The 17,939-nt window shown below is 43.1% G+C and overlaps 1 protein-coding gene across 2 annotated transcripts; it reads right to left on the bottom strand.

Annotated features, from left to right (window-relative positions):
* Positions 1–407: 407 nt before the first annotated feature.
* Positions 408–17,387, bottom strand: dnajb5 (DnaJ heat shock protein family (Hsp40) member B5). Of its 2 annotated transcripts, none has more exons than XM_066712017.1 (4): positions 17,306–17,387; positions 14,733–14,988; positions 9,504–10,135; positions 408–3,220 (listed from the first exon to the last, which is right to left on the bottom strand). In XM_066712017.1, the coding sequence occupies exons 2-4, from the start codon at positions 14,941–14,943 to the stop codon at positions 2,987–2,989; spliced, it is 1,077 nt and encodes a 358-aa protein (XP_066568114.1). In that variant the 5' UTR covers positions 14,944–14,988; positions 17,306–17,387; the 3' UTR covers positions 408–2,986. The 2 variants fall into 2 exon arrangements, with proteins under 2 accessions (XP_066568114.1, XP_066568113.1); XM_066712016.1 differs by lacking the exon at positions 17,306–17,387 and adding an exon at positions 17,151–17,299.
* Positions 17,388–17,939: the final 552 nt, after the last annotated feature.

Here is a 17,939-nt window from a genome sequence, read left to right as displayed (position 1 = left end):
CATCAACTGCAAGATGCTATCCTATCAATATGGGCCAACATTTCTAAAGAATGCGTTCAGCACCTTGTTGAATCAATGCCACGTAGAATTAAGGCAGTTCTGAAGGCGAAAGGGAGTCAAACACAGTATTAGTATGGTGTTCCTAATAATCCTTTAGGTGAGTGTATATATATATGTGTATATATGTATATGTATATATATGTATATATATGTATATATATACAGAAGAATGTTCTGTGAACAGAACCCGTAATTTATACAGTAGAGCAACAATCCCTTCAAACCCTGGTGTACTGCCATAGCAACATCAACAGTTTTACTATTAGGTGCTATAGACTTGTAGATCATAATAATGGCACCCCTTGTGCATGCAACTGTGAGAATTTAAATAAAGAAAAAGCACACACTTTCAAGTTTTCATGTCTTTTTATTACTATAAACCTTCATCACATGGATTTTGTTTTTAACAAAGCGGTATGAAAACCAATGCATTCATTGGCTACATTTTGACACAAAAGATCAGTCTTTAGAAAGGTGAAGATAGAGTAATATTTTAAAGTGCAATTATTTTAATTGATAATACTGAAAAAACAATGCATGACAGAAGGGGCAAACCAATTTTGCTGTTGGTCAGTGGCCAGTATATGCCTGTGTACATGGTACAGGCTAGTGTTCACCATCACACCGTCAGCTGAGGGAGACTTAAAGCTTAATGTAACAGCCCGTTCCAGATGTTTTCTCACTTCTGCATTTATAGAAACACAATAACAGAGAAGCGACTAACAATATGTTTTTTGAAAAATTCAGATTCCATGTAAATATATTGATCGTATTAGAAAAAAATAGTATTTGGTTACATTTTTTTAGTTTTGTTTGTTGCTGTAAAGTGGTTTACAAAAAACATACAAATCACTGCCAAATGCACTACAAACAGCATTCAAAAGGGTTTGCATGGTCATATTCGGTTAAGAGGAGCTTCCAATCAACAGACTAATTCAAGGACCTCTTCTATCAGTTTTATCACTTTCTTGAGACCAAGAGTTTTATCAGAAATTCCAAGGTGCGTCTAAGTCCAAGTAGCTCGAGGATGATTGTTTCCAGCCCAGGAGGAGGAGAAGGTGAAGTGGAGCAGCTATTATGCATTACATTGCAGAGTTGGCAGGATGAGTCAGTCTACTGTTCTCAAGGAGGTTGCAAGGAATACATTAACTTGGGAGTACAGTTACATAAAATTGAGTACAGAGATAAATAAATAAAAATGCAAGAAAGCATAGGAAATGGTTGGGTTGCACCTTAGCAACTGCAGTGTAGCTGGATGTGCAAATTGATTCTAGACAAGAAATTATGGAGAAATGCTTCAGCAACTGCAACAGTAAAACTAACCAAAAAAATGGACTGCTCTTTTCTTCAGAGGTGGGGTCATGTTTCAGTGCAACACCTTATTGCCCCTCATGAGATTTGCTGTCTAAATGTATTTGGAAGCCTTTATTTTAATCAACCTAGTCTGGAATTATGAACGTTTTCCTCTGGGTTTAAAGGGCTACAGTTCGCAAACCAAAGGCTTTTGGACAAATGAAATGAATACTCATTTCTGGGATTCAGTTTGTTGGAGACATGATAGGCATTCTTAGACATTCTTTCACAAAAAAAAAAGAAAAACAGTGACAGTCCCACATGACCGTTACAGTGATCTGTATTAACTGCAGTCTTTTTTACAGTGAAACCTAAAGTCTGTAGATCCACTACAGCAATTAGGTTCACAAAGTATTCAGCAAGTGAATGTATTAACACAATTCTTCATTATGCAGCCCCACGTGGGCTGATTACAAACGGAAACACACAGACAAATTTGTGTGAAACTTTTCTGCATCGTAGCCTCTGACATGACACTGGGCATAAAGCACACTGACTCTCACCTCCCCGATGCCCCACACACACTGCGCTACTGCAGGGCCAGCGTACAGTAAAGTGCCAGGATGTTGCTCCAATTATTAAACTTTTTTTTTTTGTTTTTTTAATATTTTTCTAATTTCTGGAGTAATTTCCTATCTTGTATCTTTTACCTTTAAAATCTGAAGGGAATAAAAGCTCAAAGTCTAACTGCTGTTGAGAGGCTGCTGGATGTAGCCTAATTAAGGCACTCAGATTCTCTCTGATTTGAATACCTGGTGTAAAGTCCTAAGCAAATTTAAGGCGGGTGAGAATAACATGAAGTCATTCTGGCTCAAACCAAAGTCCCAGGACAAGAGAAGCACCTTTTTAAAGCAGCCAGTCTGATCACATGACTTGGTTCTGGGAGTCTGAGTTCTTGGCAACAGTCATCCAGCATAGTACTGTAAGGTGACCCCCGTGCAGAAGTGTCTCACACAGTAGATTCTACTCTATTGGAAATTCTGAGCTTGTTCACGTTGCGAGAGAGAGCTGAATTCGGTTATCTGGGAAAACAAAGGCCACGAAGGAAGCTGGCTGCAGTCCCCCCGATCTCCACTATGCAAAGTATAAAATACAACTTCAGGTTACCTTTGGAAAATTCAAAGGAGACAGGTTTAGTTCTTTACAAATAAAGATCCATCCTGATTCTCATTCCTCCCAAAAAAAAAAAAAAAAAAAAGCCTGGAAAAAAAGCCTCAACTCGTCCTTATAAAAGAGAAAACCTCTAGAAAAAAGATCCCCCAGGACTGTGGGGGGGGGCTTAAAAAATTCCACTGTTGAACTCTCCTGAAGTTACACAATGGAGATCTGTCCCACAAGCTGTGGCTTCATTTTTAAAACTTCAAAAAAGGAAAAGGAGAAAAGCATTTACAAAAAACAAAACAAAACAAAATAAAATCTTTACATAAAAAGATAATAAAATGAACTCAGTTCTTTGTGGCATTTTTTTTTTTTTCTTCTTGACTTCGAAATATTAGAGTCTGTGAAACGATTGTAATTATAATAAAAAATAAAAAGCCCTAGGATTCCCCTCTCTTCTGCTCCCTGCTGGGTCCTAGGACAGGGGCAGATGCTGTTTGAGGATTTCTCTGGACTGGGGGGGTATTCTGTCAGGGAAGCGCACCTGAAACTCCACTATTAAGTCCCCGCGCTGTGAGGGGCTCTTTGGGAAGGGCAGCCCCTCCCCCCGCAGTCTCTTCACTGTGCCGGGTTTGATGATGTCACTGCAAGGCAGAGGAATCACACGATTGTCGATGGTGGGAATGTTAACTGTACAACCACACAGAGCCTGCAGAGAGAGAGGGGGGGGAGAGAGAAAAAGAAAGAATACATGAGTTAAACGCTCTAGCTCTCTTCAATAATAAATTAAGTCACAAGCATTTTAACTTGTAGTCACACAGTAAGCAAGCTTTTCTTTGTATTTCAGATTTTGTTTGTATGTTTGTTTGTGTGTTTGTTCATGTGTCCGCAAAGTCTTTGTCTTTAAAACGGGTTGGTTATGTAATTCAGCTAAATTTGGCTGCAGAACTGTTACAATGCTGCATATTGCAAGTGTGTGTGCGTGCGTGTGTGTGTGTGGGGATGCTGAGGGGGCCTAATTTTAGACCGCGTTCTCATTTCACGATGCTGATGAGGTAACTGAAGAATCAGCTGAGGCCATACATTGTTTCAGGAGTTTGTCAGCCAGGCTCAGACTGAGCAGTGGCGGGCAGAGAGAAAACGTGGGATGAAAATTGTGTGGGAGAGTGAGAGAGAGAGAGAGAAAAAATTAAGTGGGCGAAGGAACAGAACACAATGTACAAATGACAGAAAATCAGTACAGAGATTCTTTACAATAGGCTTAAGCGTTTTAAGGTTTTTCTCTTTTCTTTTTTTAATGAACTGAGTGCCCCTGAAGGAAGAACACTACGATCTGGTTTGTATACTGTATTGCGAAGGAGTAGTTTATGAATGAAGTATTACAAATTAAATGTGCCCTTATTTCTCTTCCTGTGCTTGATTACGAAAGGCATATGGAAAATGTGTCAGTCTTAATACTGATTATGTTTTCTGCAACAGACCAAGGGTTTTTGGCCATTTTGTATTCTTTCTAAGCTGCTCAGATCCAAACACACCAGGGAATGGCTTTTGCCAAGAAAAAATCTTCATGTCAGGGTGTCTGGCCTACAGGATAGTAAAAATATCTTCAAACAGGGCTGGTGACAGCTGTGTCAAGGGATAAGAGAATTCATCAGCCCTGATATCAGTTCCTTCCTAAAGGACTGGAACAGGAGCAGTACTGGGGTGCGGAGGGTGGGGCTCCAAATTGATAAAAGCAATGCTTCCTAATTACCTCACATCATTTACTAGCATCTGATTCCATTACAGATCTTAAAGAAGAATAGCTTGACTCTTCACCCAAAATAATCAAAATGTACCCAAAGTCAAGTTAAAGGATTCTTTTGTTTATGTATTATTATTATTATTACTGTAACTACTTTCTTCTTAGTGATCATGAGCAAGAGTGTAATTAAAATCAGGGCGGCAGGCTCAGGTCCATGGCAGCCAATCACAAAGACAAAGGACAGAATTCTCCAGAAAAAAAGTTGAATCAAAACCCATTTATGCTTTACTGCTCCTGAACTAGCAGTGAAAGAGGAATGAAAGAAGACCAGCAATCCAACATAATTTCATTACAAACACAACTACAAACTTGATAACTCAAGGGCACAACCAAGATGAGGTTAGCTCATCAATGTCAACCCTCTTTCAAATGAAGAAGGCCAAGTATTACCACTTAACTGAAAGCTAAAGAGATCTCTCGCATTAAAACGAGGAATGCTAATTTCAGTTGTTTAGTGGAACTACTAAGTCATAAAACAAATTCAGATTTCGGAAAGACATGACTTCTCTACAAGCTTGAGCTACTTATGAAAGAATGCTGGCCTTTTAAGGATGACTAAGTGAAAAATGTCACGACACTTCAAAGCGTGAGTCTATATGTCTGTTCAGCAAAACACTGACTCTTGGGAGTGAAACTTGCCATTTGGAGGCTAAATAAAGAAGAGCTCTCTACACAGCCCTGTTACCAAGGTGCTAAACAAACAAAAACCTTTTGAAATAGACAGTTGTCCAGCCACAGTCATACTCTGACAATAACTTGAATTTTATTAGTTGGAAATAAAATTGTAAAAGCACTGGAGAAAATTAATTCTAGATCTAGCTGAACAATGTTTAATAGAGAAGGGATGTTTGATTTACAAATCCCAAGGATAACGCTACAAATACAATGCACACAAAATGTCATAACTGTAACTGAAATAGGACTGCAAGTTCAAAGCCTATTCTCATAAACTCAAGCAATATCCTGTTCATACAGCAGTACGACCAATGGGCTCACTGCATTATATTTTTTGCCATGAAACTTAAACATTTTTTTATCCTTTCCTGCAGCTGCCAAAGGAAAAAAAAAAAATCTGAAAATGGGGATACAAAATGCAGCCTACTTATATAAAATATTGCATCATATCTGGCTCAACACCATATTGCTGGCTTGGGCTTCCCAATTACACCCACACTTATAATTTATGTAAATAATTTGTTTATAGCCGCCATTAAAGCACACAGATCTGCCATCTCGCTTTTAAACCTATGCATCCATGTAGCACTAGATATTACTATTTCGCTCATGGGATCCTGAACTGTGCAGCTGCCGAGGAGATTTACTGCAGCTATAGCACTTGTGTAGACCTCAGTGCAAGAGCTCTTCTGCAGGACTTAACACCAGAAGCCTGCAATACGGAGGTGCACTGATGCGTGCCTTTATTTAGCAGCCGTGAACTAAAATATGAAAGCGGAAAACAGTCCCATGATGCACCACTAGGACGTCGGGTCTCGCGCAGTATGGCTGTATAGATTGCATGCAAGAATGCCCGGGTCACAGGAAGGTGGAAACAGCCTGGGCAGAAAGCGATTTACTGTGTACTTTCTTCTGGCAGGCTTCCAGAGGAACTGAGCCCTGAAATCAGACACCCCAGATGAAGTAAGTGATATCTTACCAAACATTGCCAGAGATTAAAAAAAAAAAAAAAAACTAACTATATGAAGATACCAATTCTGCAACCAATCGTGTGGCAAGGACAACAACAACAACAAAACACTTATATTCAGTAAGGCTGCTAAAAGTAGAGTCCAAGGCTTTAGTTTCAGTTCTGCATACATGGAGAACATAATCTAGACACCCTCTCAGTGCTTTCTTAGTAAAAGTATCTCGGAGGTCTACAGTGCTCACACATGCATCCTGTATAGGAGCATTAATGCTGTCAAAACTAAAGTGGTGAAGTTAAATTAATCATAAAAATAACAATAATAATAAACATCCTTCTTCAATTAAGCTAGTAACCCAAAGCGCTCTGCCCTTGCTCTTGCCACCCTGACATGACAATCCCTCCTCTCTTCAGCCATAGTGCTGGAACAGGCTTTTCAGAGCGTGATCCCTGGAACTGGACACATGACACAGAGGTTTGAGATTCCTGGGTTCTCTCACGCCCTGGGAGATGATAAATCATTCCCCGAGCTCGCACATTCACAGCTGGCAGACTGGAGGGGCACACTGTAGCACTGGACCCCCAGTTCCTACCAAGAGATCCCCATTGACTGTCTATGGGAATTGCAGCTGTCATGTGGTCTGTCTACATGCAGATACACATCTAGGCCAACTGTGGTGCCCCTGCACATTCCCGTAAAGGTATGAAGCAAATGTGTCCAACATGCTGCGCCCCCTGTGTCAGGGAACACTCCTGGTAAAAAAGTATAACACATGGTGCAGAAATTGTGACTAAGGGTTTTATTTCAATTTAACTTAATTGTCAGTTTGGGGGATTGTTAAAGCAAACTTTAAGAAGGAGAAAATAAAATATTACTACATAAGGTCTTCTTTGCTGCTGGTCATAAACAGAACGTGCTTTTGCAGTAGGTCAGTGCTGTGCAGTCTAATCCTCAGCAGAAATTGCCAGAACTAGCCGCCAGCTCTAGGGTTAGCAACAGATTCCTCCAGCCTGGGGGACAGGTGGCCAGCCTGTGATATGAACCCGAGCCTCAGGTCAATGCCAAGTTGGTTTGCCAGCTACTGAACTCCATCAGTGGCGCTGGCCTCGGTTACAGGGTCTATTCTGGCCAGTCTCTGTAGGGCCTCCTAAAGCTGTTTCAGCCAAAAGCTCACATTAATGAGTGTGTTAGATGAAACACAAGCATTCGCAGGCAGGTTTGAGTTAATTCAGTATTCCTTCAGTTATATCACTGTTGCACTATATAAATGTTATAATACTAATTAAAAAAACACTATACTCAAAACAAGTACTAAACTACAACAAAAGCAGATGAGGCAGAAGACAACATAGTCTGTAGTCTCATCCCCAGGATTACAGAACGGACACATTCCGAGCTTAAACTCCAAGTTCCAAGACACTATAACAAAGAATTGCTATCATTATTAGTGTTTAAATGAGTTCCTGAGTGCTGACGGTTCAAGGTGATGGAGAGCAGCGTTTTTATAGAATGCCTGAATGTCTAATTGAAGTTGTCCTTTGCCGTGAAGTGGCAGAGCTGCTGAGCTGCCTGCTGTGTGAATGGCCCTGACCTACGGGCAGGCACAAACCTGCAGCTGCTTGACAACAGTTAGGCTCCCACAGGCTGGTGGGCTCTCAAGATTCATTAGGAGCTGCATGTATGATGCAGCCACCCACTAGCACACTCTACAGGTAGGCTTTCAGTCCCCTGGAAGGGCTCTGGTTTAGCGCATGGCTCCACATTGCATCCGTTTCTGTTGGTACTAGTCTGAAATGCGTGTAGCAAGCTGACACTAGTGCCCACTCAACAGAGAACAATCGCCAAGTGACACCACAGAATTCCTTGAGCTCCCGCTGAATTCTTCTGTAGCATTCTCAGGAATGAGGTCAAAGGACTTTGTGTGAAGGGCAGAAACCTTTCACCATGGGGATTTTAAAGTTGATTCTGTCAACAAAGATAGGGCATCACAGTCACCTGACCTTTGCCCTTTAAGCCAACTGGGAGAAGACAAGACTGTGCAAGAGGTGGCAGACATGTAGTGGTAAACATGGACAGTAATGCGATAGGACTGTCTGCTTCCATAATGTCTACCATGAGAATAACACATGAAAAAAACACTTCTGTTTACTTTATCTATGGTCCTGTTTTAATTATGTGATTTATTTATTCCATGGGGTGAAAACAAAATGGATGTTCTGTCATTAGGTCAGGGTTAATTTCAAATGATCTGGTTTTGGATGGTGTGGATTTATTGTGTTGTGTAAACCTCCACGGAAATGAATGAGGGCTGCTGAATTGGAACAATCGCCAGGTGATATGCAGAACTGGATGAAGATCTGTAACTCTCTCCATTCCTCTGGTTTAAATACAGCATTAACAGCCGCTCTGCAGATAAGCCTGATAAAATCTCCTCTCCAAGCCTTGTTTTTTAGCTGCGCTTCATCAGCCTCAATTAACTGCCATAAACAATGACAAAACAGCCTTTGTACATGCTGAAAGCTAGCGAAGGGCCATCTCCAGTCTAACCCTGTACCTCAATCCAAGACTTAATTACAGCACAGCCCTCCCGTGAACCTATTATTTGCAATTCTAATTGGGCTGCGAAAATTGTCCCTGTGCATCAAGTTTCAGATTTAATTGTGTGTCTTGGGATGTTTGGTTTCATGCCACCTCTTGCCTCACAATAGATGCCCTTACACTTCAATACTTCCACTTCTACAGCTTTTTTTGACGGGGGGGGGAGAGATACGCCAGCTGTAGGAATGGGTAACTGAGATTCAGAAAACTAATATCTCCTAGGCTCAGAATTACAGGTATATATACTAATTATTTCAAGAGCCAATCTGTTTACACCTATGGCAATACAAATGATACATGAAATGACAGATTATAATGCATTCTTCTGTTGTGACCTTCTGCAAGAATCATCTTTCTAATCACAAGTGGTTAAACAGCTTCAATAATTCAAGGCCTTTACTTTCCAGTTACAAAACATATGTTGGCCAACTAGGGACTTGTATTTCAGATTAAACTAAGCTTAATGTGTCAAACTACCATAAATAGCAATGCAGCACACAACTTTCCACCATTGCTCTTAGAAAAACCTTCTGCTTTGATTGAACTACCTTAATAGATTCCTTATTAAGATAGTCATATTTTATCCAAACCAACTGCCAGATTTATAAAAATAATTAGAGGAGCACTCTGCGTGAATTAGTTCTCCAGTTCCCTGCACTGCAGTGGTGCCCAACACTGGTCCTGTATGGCCCACGATTCACTTAGTTTTATCACCCCAAATCACCAATTTCTAAAGACTGGGAAGACATGTTAGTTACTGACCCCATGTGTTGAGGAAGTCTGGTGCTTGAGCTCGGGAGGGTTTGCTAAAACCCTGCTGCTGAACTGATCAGCTTCACAGTTGGTGGTTGAAGGGTAATCTATAAAACCCAGTTGGGGCTGTACAGGAGACAGGGTTGGAGACCACCCACTTCACTGGTTCCCCGATACCCCAGAGGCACACCTACCTCTTTAAGACTGATCTTGGCAGTGTAGACAATGTTGGAGCCGTCTCTTTTGAAGTGGGGGTGGCCCTTGTCTTTGAGGATGAAGGCAATGTCGGCGGGGATGTTCTCTGGTGTCTCGTCTCCCTCCTTGGGGAAGGTGATCTTGGTGCCTTCCTTCCAGCCCCTCTTGATGACGATGTTGAGGATCTTGTCCTCCGTGCGCATACTCCTGCCGTCGGGGTTGAGCCGGCGCCGGGTGATCTTCATACGCTTGGTGCAACCGTGGAAGATCTCCTCCAGCGAGACACGCAGCTCGTGGATCACAGGGGGGTCCTGCATCTTGCGTCGGTTGTGCAGGGACTCTGAGTGGTGCCTCCTGCCCCCACCGTGGTGGAAGCCGTTGACGCCGTTGAAACCAAAGCGGCTGAAGGCGCTGAAGGGGTCATCGTCTCCCTCCATGTCGATGTCCAGGTCCTGGTCTCCGTGGTCAAAACCGTTGGTGGTTCCCCGAGTGCGCCCGGGCCCAAAGAAGATGTCAAATGGGTTTGAGCCCCCGAAGAAGGAAGCAAAGGTGGCGTGAGGGTCTCCGTGGAAGGTGTAGTGGTAAGTGCTTCCTGGGCCCCCTGTCGATCCCCCTCCTCCAGCCTTCAGACCTGCAGGGAAGAACAAGACCCATATATTTCCACAGCTGCCAAGCAGAGCGCATTACTTCTGAATGTATTCCGTCATTTCAAACATGAATTACAAGGATCACAAGACAAACCTTTCCCCCCTACAGAACCCCCCACCCCACACAAAGCCCTTTTCTTTGAGATCTGTGAACACCTTGCTTTTGACGGTTTAGACAACACTTTTCGGAAGGACAGGGGTTTGATAACTCGAAGAGCAACATTAAAGTATGTTTTCGTTTTTTTCATCTAGTCTAGAAACAGAATAATTTTACATGCAGCGGTCATAATGGCTGCCCTTGAAGATGAGATGAGGACTGTCATGCACAGATTTGCAGAGATAATTCCTCTTGACGTCCAAAGAACACAGAGCAACCACCGGATAGACGCCTTATCCTGAAGTTTTTATGATATTGACAAAATCATCTGTCCTATTTACGGTATGCATTTCAGATCTCTGTGAAATGTGAACAATCTGCATACAGCAGGGGAGGATTAACACTAAACCTTAAGTCTGTGTGTCAAATCTACAGCCTGCAGAATTAAGGGCTGGAAGAAAAGGACAGCCATTTTCCATATTCCTCTGTTTCATTGGGCTTGCTGATCTGCTTTTCTCATAGATGCGAAGAGTGCCAGCTCTAATTTTAGACGCAGTATCTGCGGACTGGCACTGCAGTTTAATAAGATCATAACAGCAGTTTCTAGACAGAGTACTTCTCAGGCACATACGACTTAAGAGGAGGCAGCCTGTACTTATAAAAGTGCAGGAGGAGCAGGGGGGATCAGGGGCTGGGGTGCAGCGGCCCATTTGCCTGAGAAGAGACAAGACAGGAACATGGACAGAGATGTGTGATTTCAGTCTCCCGCTGTGCCATGTCCATTTCTCTGTAAAAATACAGCTCCATTCGGAAAATACCACTCTTTGGGCCTCATAAATTGAAAAATGAGCAGTGCTGAGGTGAAGGGAACATAAGATTTCAGACTGGATTCCTCTGATTGGCTGAGCACGCTCAAGTCTAAAACTGAAGTGACCTTGCTTCCTGTGGTTACTTTCAATTGCATTTATATTTTTAAAATTAATTTTCATTTAAGCCAGCGTAGCACTAGACTGCTTGTATAATGATCCTGTGGACTGGAGCTGGTTCATAACCACACGAAGCATGATTGATACAGAATACTCTCGGATGTACCATTGTTCTTCTCGTCAATACAGAGGGGCATCACCTCATTTGCTAGAGCGCAGCAGACAGAGTGCTGCAGAGTTCAGGGAGTGCTCTCTGCCAGGGAACAATCTGCACATACTGTGCAGCCATTACTTTGTCCTTCTGTACGAGTAAAGTACATGGCAATTATGTAGTTCGAGGCAGCTGCGGTTCAATGCAAAGGCCGGCTTCTCTGATTCACTGCACCACAAGTGATATTCTGACATTTACCGTGAACATACAAAGCCTGAAACAGCAATATCGGCTCTGATCCTTGCTTGTAAAACTGGAAACGTTTCATGGTGGGCTTTGTTTCAGAGTGTGTATGTGTATGTCACCATGTAGCAGTAAGGATCATTCGTCAGTTTGCCACTTCTTTCAGAAATCTCTCTCTGCCATTTTACACTGGAGACTTTTCAATCCTAATCCCAGGTTTTTGAGGTCAACACTTTTAGTTGACACTCAGAGATGCCGTCTGTAATGTGAAAGATTAAATCAGACTAAAATAATTGAAGCACATGATTTCTTTTGGAAAAGATTTTGCATCATAGCTAGCCCCTAAGGTCTGTGGGTAATCCTAGGTTTAGGCTTTTTCTGAATGGGATCAGAATACAGTATGTGTGTCACTTTTTCTGCACACTGCACACTTTTGAAGGTGTTAGCGGGCTTTGCCTCGTTTTGAAATGATTAGAGCAATCTTTCAACTGAGAAGCATCTGCCGTGCTCTGAAGGAGTCACTCCTTCAAAAATTATATATACTGCTGCTGGGCTCAGTTTAGTTCTCTCTGGGGTTTGGGACAACTGGATGTCTCAGGAAGGCAGAGCCTCTCAGACAATTCAGGACAAGCAAGTGGTCTTCTGTCCTGCATTGGATATCTTGCTTGAAAACATGTTACCATCTGGATTTTCCCTGGGCATCCCTCAGTTTTTATTACATTTTTCCATCATAAAGAGCTTTTGACATCTAGTCTGAATATGTGCATTAACTTACAGGCCACACCCTCTAGACAATATTCAATATAAACCACTATAATTAAAGCAGAAAGTCTGTTTGTTACATAAGTTATTGAAAAGAAATTGATAGACTAGGTTAGATTTAATTGTTCTGGTAGTTACTTACAGCCATTCTACTAACAGCATACAAATGGATGATTGTTAGCAGGCAGTGATTGTGGAACCACGCCTGAAGGGCAATATAAAGAGAAAATAAAATTAATTAAAAAAAAAAAAAAAATCTAGATATAGAATAGATATGGAAACTTATTTTTAAAACCGAGGGCACGATGTTTTAGCTTGATGACATTGTCCCTTGCCTTTCCTATCACGAGCTTGGAAAATTAATAAGAGCAGATTGACGCTCGACTATGAGGTTTCAGTATGCAGTCTGTCATTGTTATTTCCCAGGGTGGAGGTAAGGCAAGGTCAGATACGGTACACAGTGTTTTTCCACAGCTGCAGTTATCAAGGCCTCCTGTGAAAGCAACATGCTGGATTTAGATGAGCTGTCCAAATCACAGACTCAAACTGACCAATAGGGGGCTTCTGTGAGTGAATAACAAAAAAAAGAAAAAAAAAGCTTTCTAGGAAAATGGTTATGTGCCTCGCCTACTTAATCAGCTAGCCTGTGCACAGAAGGTCTGTATTTTGTGTATGCATCTGAAAAATGGTTACCAGGCTCATTCTATTTTAAGAAGGTATCCTAACCTTCCTGAAATAGTCTCACACCCTGTCTAGCCCCTAATTTGAAAAATCGGTCATCTGAACTCTGGTACTACCAAAAATAATCAAGAATTAGGCCACGACAGGTTCAGGTTTCACCCCCACCGTCTGTGCAAGGTGGCTATCAAATCTATTTATATTTAGGGCAATGAAGACTTGCACCCTTCTCAAAATAGTTAATCAGACTCAAGTCCAAGACAAAGAACAGCATCCACGAAATGTTAAAATTATGAAAGGGGAAAGAAACCAAAAAAACACACACAAAATAAAGACATCTGGATGACTGGAGATATGGCCTTGGGTATTGTGTTCAGTGTTCAGTATTGGTTAATCAATTCTGCGGTTTATACCAGCTTAAGCAAATGTCCCATATGGTTGCTTCGTTCAAATATTAATTAATTTTGAAGTTATTTTGCATCTCCTTAAATTATTCAGCCTGCTAAAATAAGCCCAAAGTTCATGAACATATTAAAATATTAGTAAGCCACTTACTGCTGCTTACTGAGAAAAGGCACCAGGGCACATCCATGCAACGCCCCAAGATAAATCAGTTTCACCTAGTGTGGAGCATGGTTACTGTGCCTCGGGAATAACAAAGTAGTTAGGAATCTTCTCATTGCAACAGGGTGTGAAACAGGAGCACAAAAGAATACATCAAATCTGAACTCAGTATCCGGTCTTCCGCATCAGATGGGCAGCGTGCTGTACTGCTAACCTTTCTAGCACGTGCTCTCGCAGAAAGAAAGGGGGCTGCCAGTGTCAGACTGTACAGCTTGTATAATGCTCTTCCACACCAGGCAGCTCTGAAGCTGTAGTGTATTGTAAGTGAACATTCCTTCTAAATATAGATCTGCTCTGCTGGCAATGCCCGCTGTCACAGAGAGGCAGTGCTAGAATACTGAATCACACACAGCTCCACCTGCTGGAATCACACGCACGGTGAGGTGTTACTGCGCCCCTATTCTGGGGTAGCCGGTCTTATCACACGATCACATTTGTTACAATATTTTGAAGGTGGTGAAATGCTATTCTAGACTTCCAGGAACGAGAGTCAAATTTGTGAAATGTGCATGTGTGTGTGTACGGTGAGGTACTGTAAGGTTCAAACTTAATTTAGATGGTAACCGATTGTGTATATATAGTTACCAAATCTGCACAGCTGTTATCAGTTCTAGGATACAGCACCGAGAACATCAGAAACATTTAAGATGCATTTATAAACCGGAAAAGTGATGGATGTCCCAGACAGTGGCTATACTCCCGTGCAAGCCCATAATGCCAACAGAAATGCAGACCAATACAAGAGATGCACTGGCTAGGCATCACTATCAGTAGGCGCTTCCGGAGTTGGATGACTGCGAGCTCCAACTCATGCATCACAGTTTCATCTTTTTCGTGAGAAAGGTGGGTGTGAAGCCTTATGAGTGATGTGAGGCGAGTCACTAGCCCCTGTCGGTGGGACAGATTGGATTACACATGCCACAAAATCAGATTATTTATTTGTCAAGGGAGTTGCATCACATAACAAACTAATGCTTGATGTATAATACCACCAGGTTGCATTGCAAAAGGGGTCCCCCTATTCCCCCACAAAAAACGCCACCTCCTCCCCCTGCCCTCTCTTGAGGTGTACCAAAACCAGACACAGAAGATCAACTCACCTTCCTCTCCATACTGGTCATAAATGGTCCTCTTCTTGGGGTCACTCAGCACCTCGTAGGCCTCTGCGATCTCCTTGAATTTATCTTCGGCGTTGGGTTCCTTGTTTTTGTCCGGGTGGAACTTGAGCGCCATTTTCCTGTAGGCCTTTTTAATCTCATCCTCATTCGATCCCGACTGGATGCCCAGGATCTTGTAGTAATCCTTCCCCATGGCAGCGATGGACAGACAGCGTGCTTCAGGTACCACCCTTGCTTGCTGATAAATGGAGGGTTAAGGATGAGTTAGCCAGTTACAGGTGAAACACAGTACAGACAGCAGTTACTGCAACAGGGGACAGGGTGCACCAATCTCATCCAAATAAGACCGCAGCAGTTCACTTTTGCTGGGACCTTGTGGTGGATTGTGGGAGCACAGCGAAAGCCAAAACAGAGTTTCCTGCTGTTGCTGCCTTGTGAGATGAAGATTGGATTCCCCCACCGCCCTCAACAATAGAAATTAAAGTGTGGAAAAAAAATGGAAGCTGATCTGCCAACATGAATGGTGCCAAAATGTGTTTGCATTCATCTGAACAAGACAGACACCTGTCACTTTCCTGACCGCAAATCAAAGGTGTTCAGATTGAACAGTTCTGATCTGCAGTCTTCGCCTGTAGAAATCCAAAGGAAGGCTTCTTTTCACACCCATGTAAAGTGGAATTGGAGATTCGAAAAAAGCCCCAAACTGCTTTGAAATCAACACTAGTTCTGGTTTTGATTCTCCCTGTCTGATGCTTGTAGTTGCCTTTAGCTCTCTTCTCACTCGAATGCATGCCACTCAGATAAAACCAACACTGATCATCTGATGAGAATCCACCGGAACAGGAGTGAAAATGTCCTCCGAGAAGAAAATCTTCACTCTAGTGGAGATTCTGCATTACTAACGGCCACCGATTTACAGAAGGGGCTTTCTCTACAATAGTGGCTGTTGCACTTGACTTATTAGGAAGCCTGTAGCATTGAGAAAAACTGCAGTCTGGCTTACATGCAACCATCTTCTCTCTCATCACACCAAAAGTGATCAATTTCTTAATTTTCTCAATGAAAAGACTCGCAAAGAACTGCTATTCATTTACTAGACTGTAGCAGCACAATCAGAGTGTATCAGCCTCCTGCAGTTTGCAGCACAAAGCAGTTGGTGAATGCTAAGGTCACTTGCCTGTGTCTGCTGCATGATTATAGGCTGCTCCAAGAGAGCACATACCGTAAAGAGCCGCCTCTGTGCTTTGAAATATGGTGCAGGTAAAAGAGATCACGACGGATGAGCAAGACAGCAGACAAAGGACTCCGATTAGATTGACTCAGGCATATTGGTTTTCAGCACTTAATCTGAGCGTCGAGATGAATTGCAGACCATTCACAATGAACAAAGACATGAAACACATGCAAGCTGAATTCAATCTCAGACTGAAGGAGAGACAGGTCCCACTCGGGAACAGAGGTTTCATATGAACGAAAGGTACAATTTAGAAAGACATGACTCTACCCTATATCTTTTCCTCGCTTTTTTTTTTTTTTTTTTTTTAATACTAGTGTCGTTCTGGGATGAAAAAAAAATCCCGCATCAGTGCTCCCGATGTCAAGGAGACACCGGATGAATGGGTGTCCCTGTATTAAAGCATCACACAAGCAATCCCTGCGATAATTGGGTCAGGAATCAGACCTGCACAAAAATCTCAAATATCTGGTGATTTTACAGCTACACTGACGTCATGACCCCAGTGTTTCAGACCCCCGGATTACCGGTACGACAGGAGAAATCTGCCCAGATATTACACTACCTTAAAATCACCTTCAAAGGCATGACTATCGCTATACCACATCACTGCGGCAGCCACTCATATTTTATTAATACACCTTGACAATAACACCTTTAAAAATGGCATTTATTGACTATGGTCTTTTGCACAACTACAATCACAGCTTTCTTTCGATATACAGCCACAAACTCTTCGTGGAAAAACTGTAGTGCTGCAATATATACCTTTAAACACGGCTGACCAACATACATGAGCGGATCAATATTGCATCTACTGAAGAAACCGGTCGGTCTGCACTGCAGGCAGCCGGCAACAGTTACACACTGTCTGGAAACACCAGCCACCGCAGAAAAGCACAGGACGATCACACCACACAAGCAGCAAAGCGAAATAACGACACGGCGGGTAGTGAGATCCGCGTCTCACTGACCCCGCAGCGCAGACTAGGCTGTGAACTTCGCGGCTAACTTACAGACACATGGCGGACAAACTGGAGCAAGAGCAGCTGCCTTCCCTGCCGGACAGCACACAGACACACACAGCTCGATGTTCTTATTCTTTTGTTGTGCTTCTTAAGAAATGATAACTTAAAACAAAACATGAATAAGAGTTTAAATCTTACCCCCATTATCCAGGTGTCATTTCTGTGTATAACACGCACCTTACACTTTAAGTTTCTGTGTTTTAAGCCAAGCTGAGTCCAAATCAAAACCATGATGCAAAGTTAAAGCAATGCTATGCGAGCAGCCGTATTTATATAAAACCCCTGGACCTTACCGTGTCCGAGCAGCGCTTTGCGGACTGTCAGACTCCGCGTCGCCTGTCAACCTATTCCGCAAACCCCGCCCACGCCCGCGACCCAGCTTCCCCGGGAGCCGCCCACTCTCCACGCACCAGCGGGAATACCGGAATACCTTGTCAATCGCCGCGGCTGCCTCGCCATTGGTGGACTGGGCGATCCGTCACGGCAAACACCCCGCCTCTCTCCACCTGAGGTTAGGCCTTTCCGGTAATCTCCTCTCTCTGATTGGCTCCTTCAGCGAGTTCCCTTGCTCTATTGGTCCCAAGGCCTGCCACTCAAGAGCACAGCGCCCCGGGTTTGTGAGCCGCCCAGACCGCGCCCTGATTGGCTGGGATCACCGCGTCACTTGCGGAGCGCTGCGCTGATTGGGCCGCGCCGGGCCGGGGAAGGCGGCCCCCGCTCCGCGCTTTCGTGTTTGGCTCAGATCTCCGGCATTCCTGTCGCCGTGAGTCAGAGGCGGGCTCGCAGGGAAGCTTCCAGAAGATGTGGTGACGACATCGCCAACTCCAACTCATTCACAATAACCCACACCGGGGCTGTCACGATCAATGACGTGCTCCCGGAGTTGCCAGGACGTTACATATTCATATGCATCCAGATATGAATAGG

This window comes from Amia ocellicauda, chromosome 8 (genome assembly GCF_036373705.1).
Source record: "Amia ocellicauda isolate fAmiCal2 chromosome 8, fAmiCal2.hap1, whole genome shotgun sequence".
NCBI classification, from domain to species: Eukaryota; Metazoa; Chordata; class Actinopteri; order Amiiformes; family Amiidae; genus Amia; species Amia ocellicauda.
This window is presented reverse-complemented; position numbering and strand designations above follow the sequence as displayed.